Genomic DNA, 20,487 nt, shown 5'->3' with positions numbered 1-20,487 from the left:
TAGCAATCAGGACTGAGAACCTTGGCCAATTCTTTTCAACCCCCCCCCCCCTTTTGAGCTCAGGAGGACAGTAGCATCTTGACTGAAATTGGCTAATAGACCATATAATAAAAAATTGAACCTGGGCACCTTTTATCTGTATGGCACATTACGGCACTAGGCAATGCCTTCACCCCAACATCCTCTGCTGCTCCAAGTTTTCCAAAAAAACAGTTTTAATGTTTGCCTTTGGTTAAAGCTTAAGTAGATTTTTAAAAATTGTGCCAGACAAGATCAACAGTATATAAAGAAACTTCGTTGTGGAGACATGCTGCCTATTTTTTAAAATCTAAAATGTTAAAGGGGGTATTGTCTTTATGAAAAAGTTAGTATTTTTGTTTATTTGTTGAGAGCTACATCACCGTGACATCACGTACATGTGAACTGACGATGATTTACATAATCATACCATGTTTTTGGCGACTTTTTTCATTCATTCAATTCGTCATGAAGATAATGAATGGCCTTTTAAGTTAAAAATATAATTGTATTCATTAGGTAAAATATATTTAAATTATGGCCATCCCTCCCTCATAATAGGAAAAAATGATAGTGCTGTTAATTTGGGGTGTTTGGCCAGCTTGTGGAGACTGGGGTGGTGGGGGGGTTTATTTGTAATTAGTAGGATGTGATGCACCTGGTCTGGCTCGGCCCAGGAGAGGAAAGTTCGTCACAGAAAACGTTCAGTTCTCTCAACCAGAGGGGGGAAAAAAAATCTTTTTCACGTTCCTGAGCTACTTGAAGGGTGTTTTGGCGCCAGTCGTATAAATTCTATGTACATTTTTAAATATATTTTAAAAATTACATTGTCTTATGGCGGGGTGGAGAAATGCAGAAGGGGGGTAGAAAGTATTTCGGACAGAAGTCTCTGAGTGAAGTGACAATGGACGAGTATCTGGGGAGTCAGGGACTCTATCGAAAACTCACCGCCAAGGATGGCTCCTGTCTCTTCAGGGCTGTCTCCGAGCAGGTAAACTCTTCAGCGAAAGTTTATATTTTCGAAATTTAACTCCGCAACATCAAAAATAAAAGGTGCTGTACTGTTTCAAACGTAGTTTTATTTTTGGTCAACTTCGTCTGCAGATTTTCTTCGACTTCAAATGTTTCATTAAGAAAACATTGATTTTCGTAAATGTGTGTGCGTGTTTATATTTACGATGGCCGTGTTATATAGAGAGCCAGGTGTCAACTTATTCCGTTTTTCCCCTTTTTGGCTAAAAGTCTTGCATTTTTTTTGGCAGCTGTTTCTGACGCAGATACATCATTTGGAGATTCGAAAAACCTGTGTTACTTATATGAGGGTGAACCGAAGCAAATTTGAGGCAGTAAGTACCCCTTTGTTGATAACAGTTTTGAAGTTCCAAAAGCTAGCTTTGTAAACATTGTAGAAAGTGATGTTACTTTCCAGATGTGAAGCCAAATTGTGAGATGTAAAATGGACGATGTGAATCTTTAAATATCTACCCTGAGCAAAGAATGTTTAACCTTAAAGGGCTCTTTTTTAATGTATCCTTGTCCCTCCTGAAGGGGTAATTTAAGTTCTATGAAAAACATTACAATAACTAGTTGATATAACACATTGGAAGTCCACAGTAATGTGCTTAGAAATAAGTAAGTTGTGATGCAGGTGCAAGTTTCACCTGCAGTTGAGTCCATCTCAATGGGCTATTGTGGAGAGGTGCCATGAAGGGAAGGAAAAACAAATGGTAAGTGTAGCATTGATGGGGGCCAGGCAGCAGATCTCCCAGACTGTTGTCTTGGCTACTAAAAATGTGTTGAGGACAGTGGAATGGAAGTTATAGCTTAAGAAATTGACTTTATTTTTTCTCTGCTAAGTTGACCTGTCTGTGTCAGCCCTGCTACACGTTGACTTGTGTGATGAATATAAATATACCTAAATGTGGCTGTAGACTGTATCCAGCCAGAATGTGCAGTTATTGTGTACCGAAAGGGTTAGCATACTCAAGACCAATAATTCTTGAGTCACTAAAATCCCATGTTCCTGTTCTCATTTTTTTAAAAAAACCTGTGCCACTTCCCAACAGCAAAGCTGTGATTGGATGTGAATTGTTTGGGGAATCGTGTGCAGGAATTTGCTTTTGTAAGCTGTTCATATGTTTATTTGTAATTGATAAGTAGTTTGTGAAATTGACTGATGCTTCCCAATATGGTAGAATTTCTAACTTTGTTTTCCCAGTATATTGATGGTTCCTTTGACAAGCACTTGGACCGTTTGGATGATCCCAAGGTATGTATGGTTAAATTGTATTACAATTGTTATTTCGGTGCCGCACTCTGTCAAATGCTGCCTTGATGTCAAGGGCACTCACTCTCTCTCCTGGAATTCAGCTCTTGTGTCCATGTTTGGACCAAGGCTGTAATGGGGTCTGTAGCTGAGTGGAACAATCCAAACTGAGCATTGGTGAGTGTGACACTTGATAGTGCTGTTGAAGACTCCTTCCATCACTTTGCTGATAATTAAAAGTAGGTTGATAGGGTGGTAATTGGTCAGGTCGGATTTGTCCTGCTTTTTGTGGATAGGACATACCTGGGCAAATTTCCCTATTGTCGAGTAGATGTCAGTGTTGTAGCTGTACTGGAACAGCTTAGCTAAGGATGCGCTAGCTCTGGAGCACTGGTCTTCAGCACTACAGCCAGGATATTGTCGGTGCCCTTGCTGTGCCCGGTGCACTCAACCCTTGATGTCGCATTGAATGAATCAAATTGGCTGAAGACAGGCATCTGTGATATTGAGGACCTCAGGAGGAGGCTGAGAAGAATCATCCACTTGGCACATCTAGCTGAAGATGGTTGCAAGCTCTTCAACCTTACCTTTTGAACTCATGTGCTGAGTTCTGCCTTCAGAGGATGGGGATGTTTATGGAGCTGCCTCCTCCTGTTAATTGCTTAATTGTTCACCACTATTCATGACTGGATATGGCAAGATTGTAGAGTTTTGACCTGATCTGTTGGATTGCATAGCTATCTCAATAGCTTTGGCAGTGTAGATTTGCACCTCATTTTCAGGTGCTGCTCCTGGCATGATATTCTACACTCCTCATTGTACCAGGGTCAGTGATCTGGCATGATGGAGGAGTGAGTGATATGCCAGGCCATGAAGTTACAGATTGTGGTGGTATACAATTCTGCTGCTGAGGTCCACAGTGCCTCATGGATGCCCAGTTTTGAGCTGTTGGATCTGTTAATCTATCCCACTTAGCACTGTGTTAGTGCCACACGACATGATGGAGGGTGTCCTCAGGCTGAATACAGGACAGCATGCAAACTGTGCAAAGGTCACTCCTACCAAAGCTGTCATGGACAGATGCACCTGTGACCGATAAATTGGTGAGGATGAGGTCAAGTAGGTTATTTCCTCGTGTTGGCTGTCTTGCCACCTGCTGCAAGCCCAGTCTGGCAGCTATGTCCTTCAGGGCTTGGTCAGTGGTGGTACTACTGAGCCACTCTTGATGCACATTAAAGTCCTCCACCTAGTGCCCTTGCAACACCCTGCTTCCTCCAGGTGGTGTTCAACATGGAGTACTGATTCATCAGCTGAACGAGAGTAGGAGGTTTCAATGCCCATGTTTGACTTGAAGTCGTGAGACAGTGTGGGGTCTGGAGTCAACGTTGAGGACTCCCAGAGCTACTCCATCCCTCCGACTGGGCCACCTCTGGTGGTCTGTCCTGTTCGAACAGGACATACCCTGGTATAATAGTTTATCAAATGCCTGAAAATCCACATATGCTACATCTACTGTATTCCCTTTATCTATCCAAACAGCTGCTTCAGACACACCACACTTAATGACTTCTGACCTCTTTGCTTGTGCTTCCCTCGACCTGATTATTTTCCTGTAAGGACCTCATGGTCCAATGTTCTCTCCCTCTCATATGCTTGACATCAGTTATTTCGACACAGACTGTGGATTGAATATAGGAAAGATTAACTGTTAATTTGAAGGAACAGTACAAGAGTGTTGCAGAAATTTAACTTCACAGTGGTACTTGTGCTTGAGGGGCTATATGTGCTGGTGACACTCAGTGTCACCACCAAGCACTCCCCGAGGCCAACTGCTGAGCAAAGCCCCACCATTCTGTCTTAGTTCCAGGAAAGTACCATCCACTACAATAGTGGTAAATTTTTCCATTTCCCACAACTGACATCTTTATGCCTCCTGAGTGAAATTCCCTATTACTGTTTAATTAGGGTTAGTTTTGTGCGGTGGGCCAATTTAATAGGAATTAGGTTGAGAGCTCAAACTCACCATCACTGAAAGTGCAGAGATAACTTGGTATGGTGACAATACTGACAAAGCCACCTGTATTGTCTGTCCTAGTTGCTCTGAGGTGGTGGTGGAGGGCTGCCTTGCATCACTCCAGTTCTTGAGGGGATGGTGCTTCCATGATAGTGTTGGATAGGAGATTTCAGGACCCACTTAAACATGGTAAGACTGGCACTGTTTCCGGCCACAAATTCCATACCCTTGTCACCGATTTCTTTTTTTTCTTTTCTCTCCGGCCCCCCACCCTAGCCATTATCTCAGGATGAACCTCAAATTCATTTCATCACTGGAAATGCAAATGGAACTTTAAAAATTGAAAAAAATGTTCGAGTTGGTGGAAATACTGGCAGAGCCACATTTATTGTCCATCTTAGTTGCTCTGACAAGGTGATGGGGGTGGGCCTTCTGGAACCACACCAGTCCTCATGGCAATGCTGCTTCCGGGTTGGTGTTAGATAGGGAATTCCAATATTTTGACCCAGTGGCCCTTGGCGCACTGTTCCTCCAGAATCCCTGTAGGATCTATCCTTGGCCCCCTGATTGCAATTGCGGCATCCTATTTGATTCTGAGCTGAGCTTCCGATCTCACATACTGTCAGTCACAAAGATTATCTACCTCTACCTCCACCTCCGTAACATTGCCTCCCTCTGCCTTAGCCCATCTGCTGCTGAAACCCTTGTCAACTACAGACTTGACTCTCCCAATGCTCTCCTGACCAGCTTCCCATCTTCCACCCTATGGACTTCAGCTTATCCAAAACTCTTAATACCCATATCCTGTCCCACTGTTCATGCTGAACTACACTGGTTCCCTGTTTTGCAATTTAAAATTCTTATCCTTGTGTTCAAATTCCTTTGTGGCCTCACCCCCCACTCTATCTTTGTAACCTCCACTGGCCCTATGACTCTTCCTCCTCCTCCTCCTCCCCCCCCCCCCCCCCCCCCCTTCCTCTATCATTGGCCTTTTTTGCATTTCCCCCTGCTTTCGCCCACACCATTGGTGGCTGTGCCTTCATCCGCTTAGGCCCCACACTCTGGAATTCCCCCCCCCCCCCCCCCCAAATCTCCAGCACCCTTTTTTTTAAGACCCTCCTTAAAACTTGCCTCTGACCAAGCCCCTCCTAATATTTCCTTTGGCTCAGTCGCCATTTTGGTCTGATTGCGCATTGGGATTTTTAACATTACAGGTGATATATAAATGCAAGTTTTGTGATGATGAAGGAATGGTGGTGTATCTCCAAGTAAGGATGGTGTGCGATGGTTTCTATGACCTTGCTCTTGTCCTTGGTGGTCAAGGTCACAGAGCTGCAAGATGCTGTTGAAGTAAGCTTGGTGAGTTGCATTGCATTTTGTAGATAGGGCATACTGCAGCAACAATGTGTCATTCGTAGAGGGGAATGGGTATTGAGTCTCGTGGCAGGGACACTGATCAAGTGAACTGCTCTATCCTGGATGGTATTGAGCTTGTGTTTCAACTGCACCCATTCTCACAAATGATGAATATTCAACCCAATCCTGACTTGAACCTTGTGGATGGTGATTTAAGCTTTTGGTTAACATTGACCCACAGCGTGTTGATGTTGGTTCTGGTGAAAGTTAGGGTGAGATGGTTGGGTTTCTTGTTGGAGATGATCATTACCTGGCACTTACGTGTAGTGATTGTTACCTGTCACTTGTCAGCCCAAGCCTGGATATTGTACAGGTCCTGCTGTCAGCTGGCATGGGTTGCTTTATCAGGAATTATAAACAGGATTGTCAGTGAACAACCCTGCCCCTATCATGATGGAGAAAAGCTCTAATGAAGTAGCTGAAGATTTGGGGTGGGGGGAGGGAAGAAAGAGAAAAGGACCAGGCTTGCCTGTGAGGTCCATGTAGTCAAATAGCTTGCTGACACCAGGGAGAAAGAGAATATAGCTGAATCCAAATCAGAGGTAAAAAGGCAGTGTGCTAGTCAGTTGTATGATTCAGTCTCCAAATAGAGCTAAGTCACTTCACTGCCTTTTAAGTGGGACTTGGTTATAGAGAAGAGTATATCGATATACGACCTAATGTAGTATTGTTTTGGTACAAGATAATTGTTTGGCCACTAGCCAATTATTACAAATTGAAACAGGAAAATGGACAAAGATTTGCCAATTAAGGTATAAACTTTTCTTTTAAAAATAGCAATGGCCAAAATGAAAAATCTGATATTTGCAGTAAGGCACATTGGTATTATTGTGCAAATATACATAATTAACACCCTTCAGGGTCAGAAGTAAATTACACAGCTGGATACGAGAGCTCTCTCCTTTTCTGGTGTTTTATTGGTTGGGTCACTCTTCCTATACATCTGGAGCCATGTGCTGGTGTGTTATTGCTTGACATCAACCAGTTCCTCCCTTTGCAAGAGTGTGTTGTGAGGCTTGGGAAGGGATTTATTGCATGGCAGGCATATATCCTACAGATGCTTAATCCATGTTTGTTGGTGGGAAGGGTAGGATTTTGCTGTAGCTTGGGAGGAGACAGGAGGGGAAGCAAGAGTTATTAATCAGGCCTGTGGTCTGTCTTAGATGCTCAGAAGTGCACAGTTGTCTTCTGACATTGCTATAGTAATGCCAGTTTTTGTTTTCTCTTTGTGCCAGAGTACATGAAAATATGGGTTCTCCAAAATGTAGTTTCCTTTAATTGTAGTTTGTATCTCCTTACTCTCCAATTATAATGTCATCCACTTTTGAAGTTCATTAGATTTAATGAAACATCTTGACAATGTGCTGAATCCTGAGCAAAATACTATTATTACAAGTGTTTACTGTCTGAACTTTTGTGTAACCGATATTTGTAGGTTACATTAAAACTATGCAATCTTTTGTTTTAGGAATGGGCTGGTGTGTTGGAGATGAATGCTCTATCATTGATGTACAAGTAAGTGTGCTAAATTGATTGGAAGAAAAGCCTTTTTAAAACAGCTTAACACAAGTTATAGAAATGTGTAGCCAGTGGCAAGTTAAAAGTGAAAGGTTCAATCAATCTGTCAGCGGGCAAATATCCATACCATAGAAGACAACTATTTTGACTTGCTGAAGAGATCCAGGATTGGCATGTTGAATAGTGCAAATTTCCATTTGTTTCTGTGGCAGAGTTGATATGGATGCAATTCTCACTTCAGGCAAGAAACAGATGTCATCTGACCCATTAGTGCCATTGAACCTTTGATTTTGTGACAATGAAAATGATCAGGATTTGTTACTTGGGTAGAAATGAGTCAACAAGAGTAGTACTGGAGGGGTGGCACTGTTATTTCCAGCAATCTTCCATTGGGGGAAAAACTTAATGAAGCAGACATACGCAAACTTCAGTAGCAAGCTCCATTGTTCAAATTCAGAAAAGCCAAAGTATGAAAGAACATGCTCCTCACCAGACATTTTAGAATTTGTTTTAGCCTTTGCTATAGTTTGCCGTTTGATGCCTGCAATTTAATCTTGTTAATCCCGTCCAATGTTTTGATTTTAATGTTGGAGGAGTCCAGTTATTGTACTGTTGGATATTTGTTCACTATATTTCTTTCCAGCTGTTGAGTTCATTTCTATTCAATTATGGCGGTACTGCAATAAAATGTCTGAATATTTCAAGAATTATAAATTTTGGTGTGGGGTGGGGGTGTGTGTGGAGGAGAGCAATACTAATCATACTGCACAGGATTGTGATAGCAAATTGCTTACTTTACGGTTATAGCCAAAATAAAAAGCAAACTAATGAGTTGCCTTTAAATCTTTACCAATTCACTTTTTTTCCAAATATCAAGTTGTGATTTTCTCATTTACCGGTATCCTGGCAAACCACCCACACAAGCCACAAATAATGGATTTGAGAAGATGGTAAGAAAACCTTATCTGTATGTATTATAAAATCAGTACATCTGTGTGCATAATAAACTGATCAAAGTAAAACAGCAACAAATCAGAACTGAGGAGATGAGGAATGTATGAACTAAAGAAAAAAATCAACTAGAGCAGTTGGGAAACGGCCAATCAGAAACTACCAAGGACACCTGCAAATCAAACTGATCAGAAGTACTGAACCAATCGAATGGCTTAAAAAACCTATTGGAATTGCCATCTTGAATTTACACTCTGCTAAAAGTTTCATAACAAACTCATATAATTAAATAACTCTGAATAAAATAACTTCTTCATAAATTTGCTTGTATAGTCTTGTTCTTGCTGCGACCTACCAGGGGTCAGCAGACAGGCACTTAGTTTATTTTAATTATCTGGACTATGTCTTTACTTTGGTTTTCTGACTAAAACCCACTAACTGCTTAATATTTAGTTGAGAAAGGGATTGCACTACCTGTGTTTTCATTTGTTTATATAGAGAAATCATAAATAGTTTAAAGAAAATGTCACATTGTGTCTTTGCTTAGGCTATAACAAGTTTTTTCAAAATATATCACAATAAGCTGGAAGATAAATAAGTTTGGCTTTTTTCACTTGTGTCTAATTTGGTGACAAAGGCAGATGATTTACAGTATAGGTAGTTTCTTTTGTTTATACTTGGGAAGCAATTGTTTCCATATAAAGTTTAATTATATATCTGCTAGCTATTTCAATGTCAAATCCCCAAATCTTCCCTTATCTGCACTACAACTAAACCCCAAGATCTTTTTTCTCTCCTCCCCTAAGTGTTACCAACACCTACAAGTCTTTCCAATGTTGCTAAGCACCAGGGACTTCTTTCCTCATTACTCCCAAAACCCAGTATCTTCTCCTTATCCTCCCAATGCGATAGCAATGCCATGGGATGTCTATTAATATATGAACTGCATGCCTTTCTCTGTCAGTTATGAATTAATTGAAAAATATTGCAAACCCTAGGGGAATTTTTTAGATTTACAGATGATTGGCTCATAATTCAAATTTGTTCCAAAACAATTCATTTTTTTCCCATCTAATTAGCTGAAAGGCAAAATTATTTATTGTGATAGTTAAATTTAATGGCGAAGGCAAACCAATCTTAATACATTTTGGGAGAAAATCATCTTTTTAACTTCAGCTAGCTGACAATACATCAATTTTATATTAAAGAAAACTTATAAGAAATGTGTAAAAACAAATGTTAAAAAAAAATCCATTTCATAAAACTCATCCAACTCCTGTCAAGATTGCATTCATTTGGTTTTGCCTCCTGAGTCTGAATCTTTATCAGGTTTTGCATTATTTGTACCCCTGACCTGTTCCAGCCCCTCAACGCCTATTAATGGGCTGACGTTCGGTTTGAATACTAAATGTACTTGTATATCAAGGGTGAGTAGTGTGCCTTGACCTGCTGAATATCTAGGTAAAGGTAGCGAGTCTCTGATCAAACAGAGGACTTTTACTAACTTACTGAAATATATCGCTTGCCATTGCATGATCTCTTCAACTTTGGTAGCTGGAAGAATAAACACCATCGGACCAAACTTGTCTATAAACAATTAAACATTTATTGAACCTGTACATGAGCGCTCGGTACAGATAGTAAATTTTTCTGTAATTATGAAGCACTAATAACAGTCAAAAAAGTGATCTTTCTCTTGCACTAGCCTCAACATTAAACTGATCCTTGAAATGTGGTTGCTTTGGGCTATCTATTACCACTGAGTCCTGTGAAAAGCCTTATGCTTCTAATAGCTGCTGACTTGTTGCTGTCTTTGTACAACACTGGCCAAGATATAGCTTCAAAGATATGAGAGCAAAGAGGCATTTAAAAGAACAGTATCTTCGTAACTAGATTAGGTGGGTAGCCACGTACAGTATTTAAAATTGTTTGCCCACATAAATACAGCTGTCAAACAAATGATCTTTAAGTAACCCCACAGGACATTTATATTTGACTCAAATTATTTAATTCATTGATCTGTTCCAAATACTTGAATGACCTGTTCAACGGGTCCCTATCCAAAGGCAATGGCTGCAATCAACCCATGCTTAAATCCTTCCTGAATTATGCTTGGTCTTTACCTTGTCTTTAGGTATGAATACCACCCAGTCTGCACGTGTATTCTCTGAACCCTGCTGAAATAGCGAGCAGCAAAAACAATTTTAACCCTGTGAGTGCTGACACCAGCAATAATGAATCCGAGCCATCAGAGACTAAAACACCTTTTTGTCACCTGAAGCCTGTTGACTGTTCTAGCAATGACCTCAGTGCTGAAAAGTTGTTCTTGAGGCATGAGGACCATAGTGAATAGATCAATTTGTAACAGTGGTTCTAGCAAGGGTGGGTGTGGGCAGTGGGCATGTGTATTGTGTAGTCTAGAGAAAGTGTGCTTTAAAGAAGCAGCTGAGCAAAGGCATTGCCAACTGAAGTGCAGGAAGACCTGAGGGGGTGGGTGTCTGGCAAGGAGCAGTTTTGGTAAAATTAGCACAGGGAAGAAGACTGAAAGCAGCAGTAGTGAGGCTTTGGGAAGATAGGAGAGCACCAGGGAAGTGAGTAAACAAGGAAATGCAGAGACAAAAAGTGAGTGGAACAGAGCAGAAAGATGAGAGGAAATGATGCAAAAGTTGTGCCTCCCATCCCCTATTCACACCACCTGAGGAAGGAGGAAGCCTCCGAAAGCTTGTGGGATTAAAAATAAAATTGTTGGACTATAACTTGGTGTTGTAAAATTGTTTACAAGATAATGTGATCATTGCTAAAAGGCACAGGATAAAAGCAAAGTGGTGATATTCTGGGAGTGAGAACCGGCTAGGGCCAAGGTTGGCAGTAGAATGAAGGCTGAAGCAGAACGAGCGCAGTGAAGTATGCAGCAGAGAGGACAGGTGGAATCAAATGGAGGTCCCTGAATGCTAAAGGGGCTGAGAGCTCTGTGTTGCATAAGGACTCTTGCTTGTTTATTTCCCACTGCTGCCTCACTCTCTCGCCCCTACTACAACTTTAGTTGTCTTTCCGGTACTCAGTTTCTTGCATACCACTGTTCTCATAATTATTATGTGGAGATGCCGGTGATGGACTGGGGTTGACAATTGTAAACAATTTTACAACACCAAGTTATAGTCCAGCAATTTTATTTTAAATTCACAAGCTTTCGGAGGCTTCCTCCTTCGTCAGGTACCTCCTTCGTCAGGTACATTTACCTGACGAAGGAGGAAGCCTCCGAAAGCTTGTGAACTCATAATTATTGGTTGGGAAGGAGGAGAAAGGGGAAAAGAATTGTAAAATTAAACTTGTGCATAGTTCATTTTTCATGCCTGCTTAATGACTTCAATTTGTATTTGATTTAACTGCTGCAAGATTAGCAGAGAAGTGCAAGCAAATAAGTGAAATGGTGTTTCTTTTTTTTAAGATCTTGCTTTGCTGTTCCAACAATGGCCATTATGACAGTGTGTTTACAAAACAGTTTCAGGGGCATGCAGCCACTTGTCAAGGTAGGTTTGTCTTTCAGCGAAATTAGAGCGCTACTATCAGCCTCTGTTGATTACCCAGTCATTCCAACAAAGTTACTTACAAGAGCAAATAAATTAGCGTCACGTTTATACTGTTGATTGTGGATACTTGCTCGTTGCCTGCTGTGAAGCACCAGCTGAAAGCACAAGCTCATACTGTTGTACAGTTCCAATGGTAATTGCCTCCCTCTGGTACAATGGGCATTCTTCACCCATGAGACCAGATGGTATTGGCAGGATATTAACCACAGGGGCATTGCAGCTGAGTGCGTTTCTCCGGTGTGTTTGCATATGGGCTGGATTTTCTTCTGCTGCACTGACTCACATCAGGTGGTATAGCAGGTGAAAATAAAGGAACAGCGGACAGGGAAGCATACCGCTGCATCCCTGTCCTTAACACTACCGACCTGCGTTTTTCTCCCCCCACCCCCCACCCCGGCCACAGAGTAATATCCCACATGAGCCCCGGCCATCCTGCTGCATGTAAATGACAGATCTAGGCAATCACCTGATTTCTCTCTTCTACTGCCAGAAAAGGAGTGACATTCCTACTAAGCAGAATGTTGGAGGAAGAATGCCCATCAATAGACTTCTCTCCCTCCTTTTAAGGCCCCTTATTTCCCCTTCAAGAAATTACAGAAAAAAATCTTAAGGGCTCTTCTACCACTTTTTAAGATGCCTCCTTTTCTGGTGCTGCAGTGTTGTCCTGCTGTAGGACCACCAACTATTTCCATTGTTGCATCGGTGGGCTCCCTCTTGGTGGAGGGGATCCCATCCTGCATGTGAAATAAGCCTTGATTAGGGTGGTGGGTGGAAGTGCCCTGCCCTGGAAGAAAATGTAGCTCTTGAGGTTTGCTGCTGGAGTCATCGTCAAGCAGGAATGCTGGCTTCTCATCCAGTCCAAGGCACTGAGGCAATTGTAGCACCCCTACTGCTTCTGCAGCTGACGTGAGCTAATTCAGTACCGATCAAGAAATGAACCTGGCACCAATTCTGGTCCATATGACTCAATTCTGCCCTGGCTAAAACACTTACTGAAAAATCAGGGAGCTCACTGCAAGTACGTGTGTGTGTCTTATGCTAACGAGCACTTCTATGAGGGGCACATTTCCTAAGCTTTATTGCAAGGGGTGAGTTGCTGACTCCAGGACCATTGCTTCTCTTGGATGATTGCTGGGTAGTATTGATGAAGGCAAGTTGCGGAAACCCGTAGGATAGTTTTCTCAACAGTAGTACAGCCAGTGGTTAAAATGGGCTAAAACAGTACAGTATAACCTTATGGCCCTTAAATTTTGCCTCAGTCCCAACATGTGATTCTCTTGGCAAGCCTGAATTCCCACTTTCTGCAGTAACTATTTCTTAAACTAAAGCTTGCTGTCTAGTAACCACTGAAACAGCATGGTGTTCTAAGATGACAAATTTTCTCAACATAAAGACTTGAATATTCTCTTTCCTGCAAGTAAATTTGTACAATATAGTTTCAGTTCTGAGGAAAATCTTAAGCACAGGACCATATCACCCTTCAAGTTTAAATCCTCAATGAAGTGCACAATCATTGTGCATGCTTTTATTTTCAACTGATACTGTAGTTTCTGTTTAGTTATAAACTATGGGAAAGATATACTGCCATAGATGCTGCATTCAGCACTAACCACAATATGAAATTTTGCAATTTAGGTCATTTAACTTCTGAACTGAAGCATGATGAAGTAATGGTTGCTGTTTCTGACATGCACTGCATGTTTTATTTATGTAATGTGCAGTGAAGGTCTTTAATGCATATGTTTATAATAACTAGAGGCACAATATATTGATTTATAAAACAAAACCTATTAAATAACCGTGGTTTCAGCCTTTACTAAAGGTATGTAATGTGTAAACTTTCTTCATAGAAAATGTAAGGTGGAAAGAATTCAGAGAGGGAGAGATTTGTGGAGAAAAATATGGTCAAAATAAATTAACTCAGTGCCTCAGCTCTCCTGATTTTGGCAAAAGATAGCAGTTCTAGAATGCCCTTTCAACAAATTCTACTTAAATCACTGAACACAGCTGAGATTGGCAACTCACTGGGTTGAGAAAATGAGCCTGCTTTCTGCAGCTCAGTGCATTGATGCTGTAGCAATCAATGTCATTGCCCTGCATCTGACTTTTGCTTTCACCTGTTCCTACAGCAAGAAGTGAACCAAATACATATCTGAAGTAAATATTTTATTTCAGCGGTTGTGTATGAAATGCTGTACAGAGATGTCTTTGGAGTGGATGAGGAAGAACTGCGAGCAGCAGTGGAACTGTTCCGCAGTCATGGCAAGAAAACCAGGAGGGGAAGTACGTCGCAAGGAAATGATGATGCTGAATATTTTTCTGAAAAAGTGCTGCGGTACGTGGGTTTGGAACAGCCATTAATTTTGGGATGGTGATTGGTAAAAATGATAGAATTGGTGAGGTGAGGGAAGTGTATTCCGGTTCAGATTTGCTGTTCATGTTTCCAGGGATGAAATCTTAAAATGACTTTATTTGGTATTTTAGTGATTTTGTTTTTCAGAAAATCTTCAAGTTTTGCGTGGCTGGCCTTCTGATTATAGGTATTCAGTTTTTGAGGCTAGGTGTTGAAAAACATGGTATCTTATTGCTTGACTTTGTTTCCCAACGCCACCTAATGCTCAGTGATGGTGAGAGGTATTGGTAGTCAAAGGTAAATGAAGTATCATTTCTATAGTTAAGACTGAATAATGGGAATGATGGAGGGCCAGCTGCTACATGAGTTCTAAAAAACTTTTTAAGCTCCGTGGATCTGTGTTTCGCACAGATACTCGGGTAATGCATTGTAGAATTATCAGGAGACTTCTTAAAATAGCTGAAATCTAATTTTGGTCAAAATAGCTACAATTCTGAAGGTATAAGCAGTATAATTGGAAACTTAGAATCATAGAAGTTTACAACATGGAAACAGGCCCTTCGGCCCAACATGTCCATGTCGCCCAGTTTATACCACTACGCTAGTCCCAGTTGCCTGCACTTGGCCCATATCCCTCTATACCCATCTTACCCATGTAACTGTCCAAATGCTTTTTAAAAGACAAAATTGTACCCGCCTCTACTACTGCCTCTGGCAGCTCGTTCCAGACACTCACCACCCTTTGAGTGAATAAATTGCCCCTCTGGACCCTTTTGTATCTCTCCCCTCTCACCTTAAATCTATGCCCCCTCGTTATAGACTCCCCTACCTTTGGGAAAAGATTTTGACTATCTACCTTATCTATGCCCCTCATTATTTTATAGACTTCTATAAGATCACCCCGAAAGCTCCTACTCTCCAGGGAAAAAAGTCTCAGTCTATCCAACCTCTCCCTATAAGTCAAACCATCAAGTCCCGGTAGCATCCTAGTAAATCTTTTCTGCACTCTTTCTAGTTTAATAATATCCTTTCTATAATAGGGTGACCAGAACTGTACACAGTATTCCAAGTGTGGCCTTACTAATGTCTTGTACAACTTCAACAAGACATCCCAACTCCTGTATTCAGTGTTCTGACCAATGAAATCAAGCATGCTGAATGCCGCCTTCACCACCCTATCCACCTGTGACTCTACTTTCAAGGAACTATGAACCTGTACTCCTAGATCTTTGTTCTATAACTCTCCCCAACGCCCTACCATTAACGGAGTAGGTCCTGGCCCGATTCGATCTACCAAAATGCATCACCTCACATTTATCTAAATTAAACTCCATCTGCCATTCATCGGCCCACTGGCCCAATTTATCAAGATCCCGTTGCAATCCTAGATAACCTTCTTCACTGTCCACAATGCCACCAATCTTGGTGTCATCTGCAAACTTGCTAACCATGCCTCCGAAATTCTCATCCAAATCATTAATATAAATAACAAATAACAGCGGACCCAGCACCGATCCCTGAGGCACACCGCTGGTCACAGGCCTCCATTTAAAGTTGAAAGTGCAAACGATTCTACGAGGTGGTTTTAGAAGTGTAATTTTGGTTTTAAATGCCTGATGCTGTTTCCCTTTGTTGCAGAGAAGTGAGGTTAGAGATTCTTCATGACATTTTTAAATATGATTCTATTGGACTCGAATTGGAGACTCAATTTCAGGATTTTCTTGACCATTTTTCCAAAGATTTGGGAAGAGTTATTTTAAATATTTTAAAAGCATATTGTATTACTTCAAGTAGAAACAGAGGACCTGAGACACAGGGTAATTAAGATGCTAATAAAGTAGCTAACAATAGACTGTAAAGAATCAATTTGAAGGCTTGTCTCTCTAATTGATATAAATGCCTCAAGCATTGTGTTGGAAAATTTTTAATCTTTCTGACTGTGAGTAATCAAGAATAAAGCAGAATATCTGACCCCTTAAAAAGGGCAATTTAACTTTTTGGCAGCAGAAGCTGCAGCTCTAGCAGAAAGCCCCCCATAAAAGGCAGCTCAAAAAGGCACAATAGAGGAGTTAGTCTACTTCCAGCAAAATGACCCACTGAAGTGAGGTAGTGTAGTATGTATGTTTTCATGTTATTACAGGGGGATAAATTGCATAGATTGAACTGTGAACCTGGCCATACAGTTGAAATTGTTGGTCAATCCTTTTTAAGAAACCTGTAACAGATGTTTATTTTTAATATAGAGTAAATCTTTTTTTGGAATAATAGATACATAACATGAAACATTCATTGGTTTCAAAGTGAATTTAATTTTTTTTGTAAAAACCATTGGATCTGGTTACATGTTGAGTCTTATTATAATCCTTATGGTTTGTTGAAGCTTGTAGTTTAACAAACTTGGCGCAGTGATCGAAATATTTAGTGAGGAAAGGAAACATTCAATTGAACTTGAGACTACAATGCACTATTTCAAACTAAAGGTGAATTATTGGGGCTGGAGATTCAAATGAGATCACTTAAGATGCCAGTTAACTTGCCAAACGGTATTTACACTAATTTGAGCAAATAGGTTGTGGATATCATTCTTCTATCTGCCAGTGCATCTTTTTTAAATCAACTTGTTTGTGTTGTATGTATTAAGATTTCAAGGTAACAAATGTTTTGGTTTTTGCTTTTTTAAAAAAAATTGCATTTTATTTGCGTCTACTTTAGGAAGAACGACGCAGAAAATAGTGATCAAGAGAGCTCGCCAGAGGAGAAAACAGCAAAACCTGGAGCAGAAGAAATAAAGGTATCAAGGTTTCATAGAAATTTGTCATGAAAGGAGTTTTGGGAAAGTTAATAGACTTAACATTCCTAGAGGAAAAGAAATAGGAGCAGGAGTAGGCCATACGGCCTCTCGAGCCTGCTCTGCCATTCTTTAAGATCATGGCTGATCTTCAACCTCAACCCCACTTTCCTGCCCGACCCCATATCCCTTGGTGTCCAAAAATCTATCTATCTCAGTTTTGAATATACTCAACGACAGAGCATCCACAGTCCTGAGTTAGAGAATTCCAAATATTCATAACCCTCCTGAGTGAAGAAATTCCTCCTCATCTCAGTCCTAAATGCCCGCCCCCTTATCCTGAGACTGTTTGCCCTAGTTCTAGACTTTCCAGCCGGGGAAACAACCTCTCAGTATCTACCTTGTCAAGCCGCCTTAAAATCTCATGTTTCAATGAGATCATCTCTCATTCTTCTATGCTCCAGAGAGCATAGACCCATTCTACTCAATCTCTCCTCAAAGGACAACCCCCTCATCCCAGGAATCAATCTAGTGAACCTTCATTGCACTGCCTCTAAGGCAAGTATATCCTTCCTTAGGTAAGGAGACCAGTACTGTGTGGTCTCCCCAAAGCCCTGTACAGTTGCAGCAAGACTTCCTTACTCTTGTACTCCAACCCCCCTGCAATAAAGGCCAACATACCATTTGCCTTCCTAATTGTTTGCTGTACCTGCATGTTAACTTTGTTTTGTGTACAAGGATACCCAAATCCCTCAACACCAATATTTAATAGTTTATCACCATTTTTAAAAAAAATTCCCTTTATCTATTTTTCTTACCAAAGTGAATAACCTCACATTTCTCCACATTATGCTCCATCTGCCACCTTCGTGCCCACTCCGTTGACCTGTCGATATCCCTTTGTAGACTCTTGCATCCTCCTCATAGCTTACTTTCCCACCCAGCTTTGTATTGTCAGCAAACTTGGATACATTACACTCTGCCCCTTCATCTAAGTCATTGACATAGATTGTAAATAGCTGAGGCCCAAGCCTCCCCACCCCTGTGGCACCCCACTTGTTACAAACTGCCAACCCAAAAATGACCCGTTTATTCCTACTTTGTCTTCTGTCTGTTAACCAATCCTCAATCCATGCCGATATATTACTCCAAATCCAATGAGTACCTAATCTTGTGTAACAACCTGTTATATGGCACCTTATCGAATACCTTTTGAAAATCCAAATATACTACATCCACTGGTTCCCTGTTTTCTACCCTCCTAGTTACACCCTCAAACTCGAATGGATTTGTCAAACATGATTTCCTTTTCGTGAAACCGTGTTGCCTCTGTCTAATCATATTGTGATTTTTCTAAGTGCCCTGTTACCACTTCCTTAATAATAGATTCTGATGTCAGGCTAGCTGGCCTACAGTTCCCTGTTTTCTCTCTCTCTACTTTCTTGAATAGTGGGGTTACATTTGCTACCTTCCAATCCATGGGGACCGTTCTCAAATCTAGGGAATTTTGGAAGATCAAAACCAATGCATCCACTATCTCTGCAGCCACCTCCTTAAAACCCTAGGGGTTTAGGCCATCAGGTCCAGGGGATTTGTTGGCTTTTAGTCCCATTAATTTTTCTAAAACTTTTTCTTTACTAATCTTAATTACTTTAAGTTCCTCACTCTCATTAGACCCTTGGTTCCCTACTTTTTCCAGTATGTTTTTTGTGTCTTCTACTATGAAGACAGATACAAAATATTTGTTTAATGTCTCTGCCATTTCTTCATTTCCCCATTATAATTTCTCTTGTCTCAGCCTCTAAGGAACCCATGTTTACTTTTGCTAATCTCTTCCTTTTTTATATACCTGTAGAAGCTCTTACCTGTTTTTATATTTCTTGCTAGTTTACTCTCATATTCAATTTTCTCCCTCTATCAATTTCTTGGTCATCCTTTGCTAATTTCGAAAACCCTCCCAATCCTCAGGCTCACTACTCTTTTTGGCAACATTGTAAGCCTCTTTTAATCTAATATGATCCTTAACTTCTCTAGTTAGCCACGGTTAGATCACTTTTCCTGTGGAGTTTTTATTCCTCGAGGGTATGTATTCCTCAAGGGAATTATGAATTATTTCTTTAGTTGTTTGCCGTTGCTTATCGATCATCTTTTAATCTAATTTCCCAATCTACCTTAGCCAACTTGCCCCTCATACCTAATAATTGGATTTGTTTAAATTTAAGATCCTAGTTTCAGACTTAACTACATCACTGTCAAACTCAACATGAAATTCATCATATTATGATCACTCTCCCCCAGAAGATCCTTTATTATAAGATTACTAACTAATCCTGTCTCCTTACACAATACTAGATCTAAAGTAGCCTGTTCCCTAATTGGTTCCTCGACATATTGTTCTAGCGTCCTTCAATTTGGTTTGCCCAGTCTAAATGAAGATTAAAGTCCCCCATCATTATTTCATTACCCTTGTTACATGCTCCTCTAATTTCCTAATTTATACTGTGTCCAGCACTATAACTACTGTCAGGGGGCCTATAATCTGCTCCCACCAGTGTTTTCTGCCCCCTTGTTATTTCTCAGTTCCACCCATACTGATTCTACATCCTGATTTTCTGAGCTCAGATCCTTTCTCACTACTGTTTGTCATCCTTTATTATCAGGGCTACCCTCCTCCCTCTTCCATTTAGAGTACCCTGGAATATTTAGTTCCCAACCTTGGTCACCCTGCAACCACATTCTGCCATAAATTCATCTATCTAGTTACAAATGCTTCGTGCATTCAGATACATCGCCTTTAATTTTTACTATTTTTTTTTCCCCCCGTGATGTGACCATAGTCACTCATGCCCTATTACCTTTCTTAAACTCTGTCCCTTCCTGACACTCTGCTTGTTTTTACCCAAATTGCTACTCTGCCCTACAACCTTGACCTTTTTTCTTTTTAGACTGATAAAATTGCCCTTACCCGAACCCCCCCCCCCCCATTAGTTTAAAGCCCATAGTTATTTGATTCGCTAGGACACTGGTCCCAGCAAGGTTTAAGTGGAGCCTGTCCCAATGGAACAGTTCCCTCCTTTCTCAGTACTGATGCCGATGCCAGTGCCCATGCCCCATAAATTGAAATCCCTGCTTTCCATGCCACTCTTTAAGCCATGCATTTAACCATCTAATCCGTTTATCCCTATGCCAATTTGCACATGGCTCAGGTAGTAATCCAGAGATTATTCCCTTTCCGGTTCTGCTTTTAATTTGGTCCCTAACGCCTCAAACTCCCTCAGCAGAACCTCCTTCCTAGTTCTACTTATGTCATTGGTTCCTATGTGGACCATGGCAACTGGATTCTCCGCCTCATGCTCCAAGTTCTTTTCCAGCCACGAGGTGATATCCTTAACCCTGGTACCAGGCAGGCAACACAGCCTTTGGGACTCCCAATCATGGCTGCAGAGGCTGTCAAAGAATAAAGGTTAACTCCAGTATGACATTTTTCTTAGGCTGTTTGCACTGTTGCAGATGTGTGAAGAGAATATCTATGGTTAGCAATCGATTTATTGGTGGCAAGAAAGAATCTGTATT

General features: G+C 40.9%; 1 protein-coding gene across 1 annotated transcript in view; it reads left to right on the top strand.

Moving 5' to 3' along the window:
* Positions 1-20,487, top strand: part of alg13 (ALG13 UDP-N-acetylglucosaminyltransferase subunit) — a 76,328-nt gene that overhangs the window by 15,678 nt on the left and 40,163 nt on the right. The window contains exons 5-12 of the mRNA XM_067996744.1: positions 875-1,009; positions 1,281-1,364; positions 2,237-2,287; positions 7,183-7,229; positions 8,110-8,182; positions 11,632-11,713; positions 13,949-14,108; positions 16,839-16,917. Coding sequence (XP_067852845.1) covers positions 875-1,009; positions 1,281-1,364; positions 2,237-2,287; positions 7,183-7,229; positions 8,110-8,182; positions 11,632-11,713; positions 13,949-14,108; positions 16,839-16,917 — 711 coding nt within the window. The remainder of the gene's footprint in view (positions 1-874; positions 1,010-1,280; positions 1,365-2,236; positions 2,288-7,182; positions 7,230-8,109; positions 8,183-11,631; positions 11,714-13,948; positions 14,109-16,838; positions 16,918-20,487) is intronic.

The sequence above is a fragment of the Heptranchias perlo genome, chromosome 15, assembly GCF_035084215.1.
Source record: "Heptranchias perlo isolate sHepPer1 chromosome 15, sHepPer1.hap1, whole genome shotgun sequence".
Lineage (NCBI taxonomy): Eukaryota > Metazoa > Chordata > Chondrichthyes > Hexanchiformes > Hexanchidae > Heptranchias > Heptranchias perlo.
The sequence above is the reverse complement of the archived record's forward strand: the minus strand, read 5'-3'. Positions and strand labels throughout refer to the sequence as shown.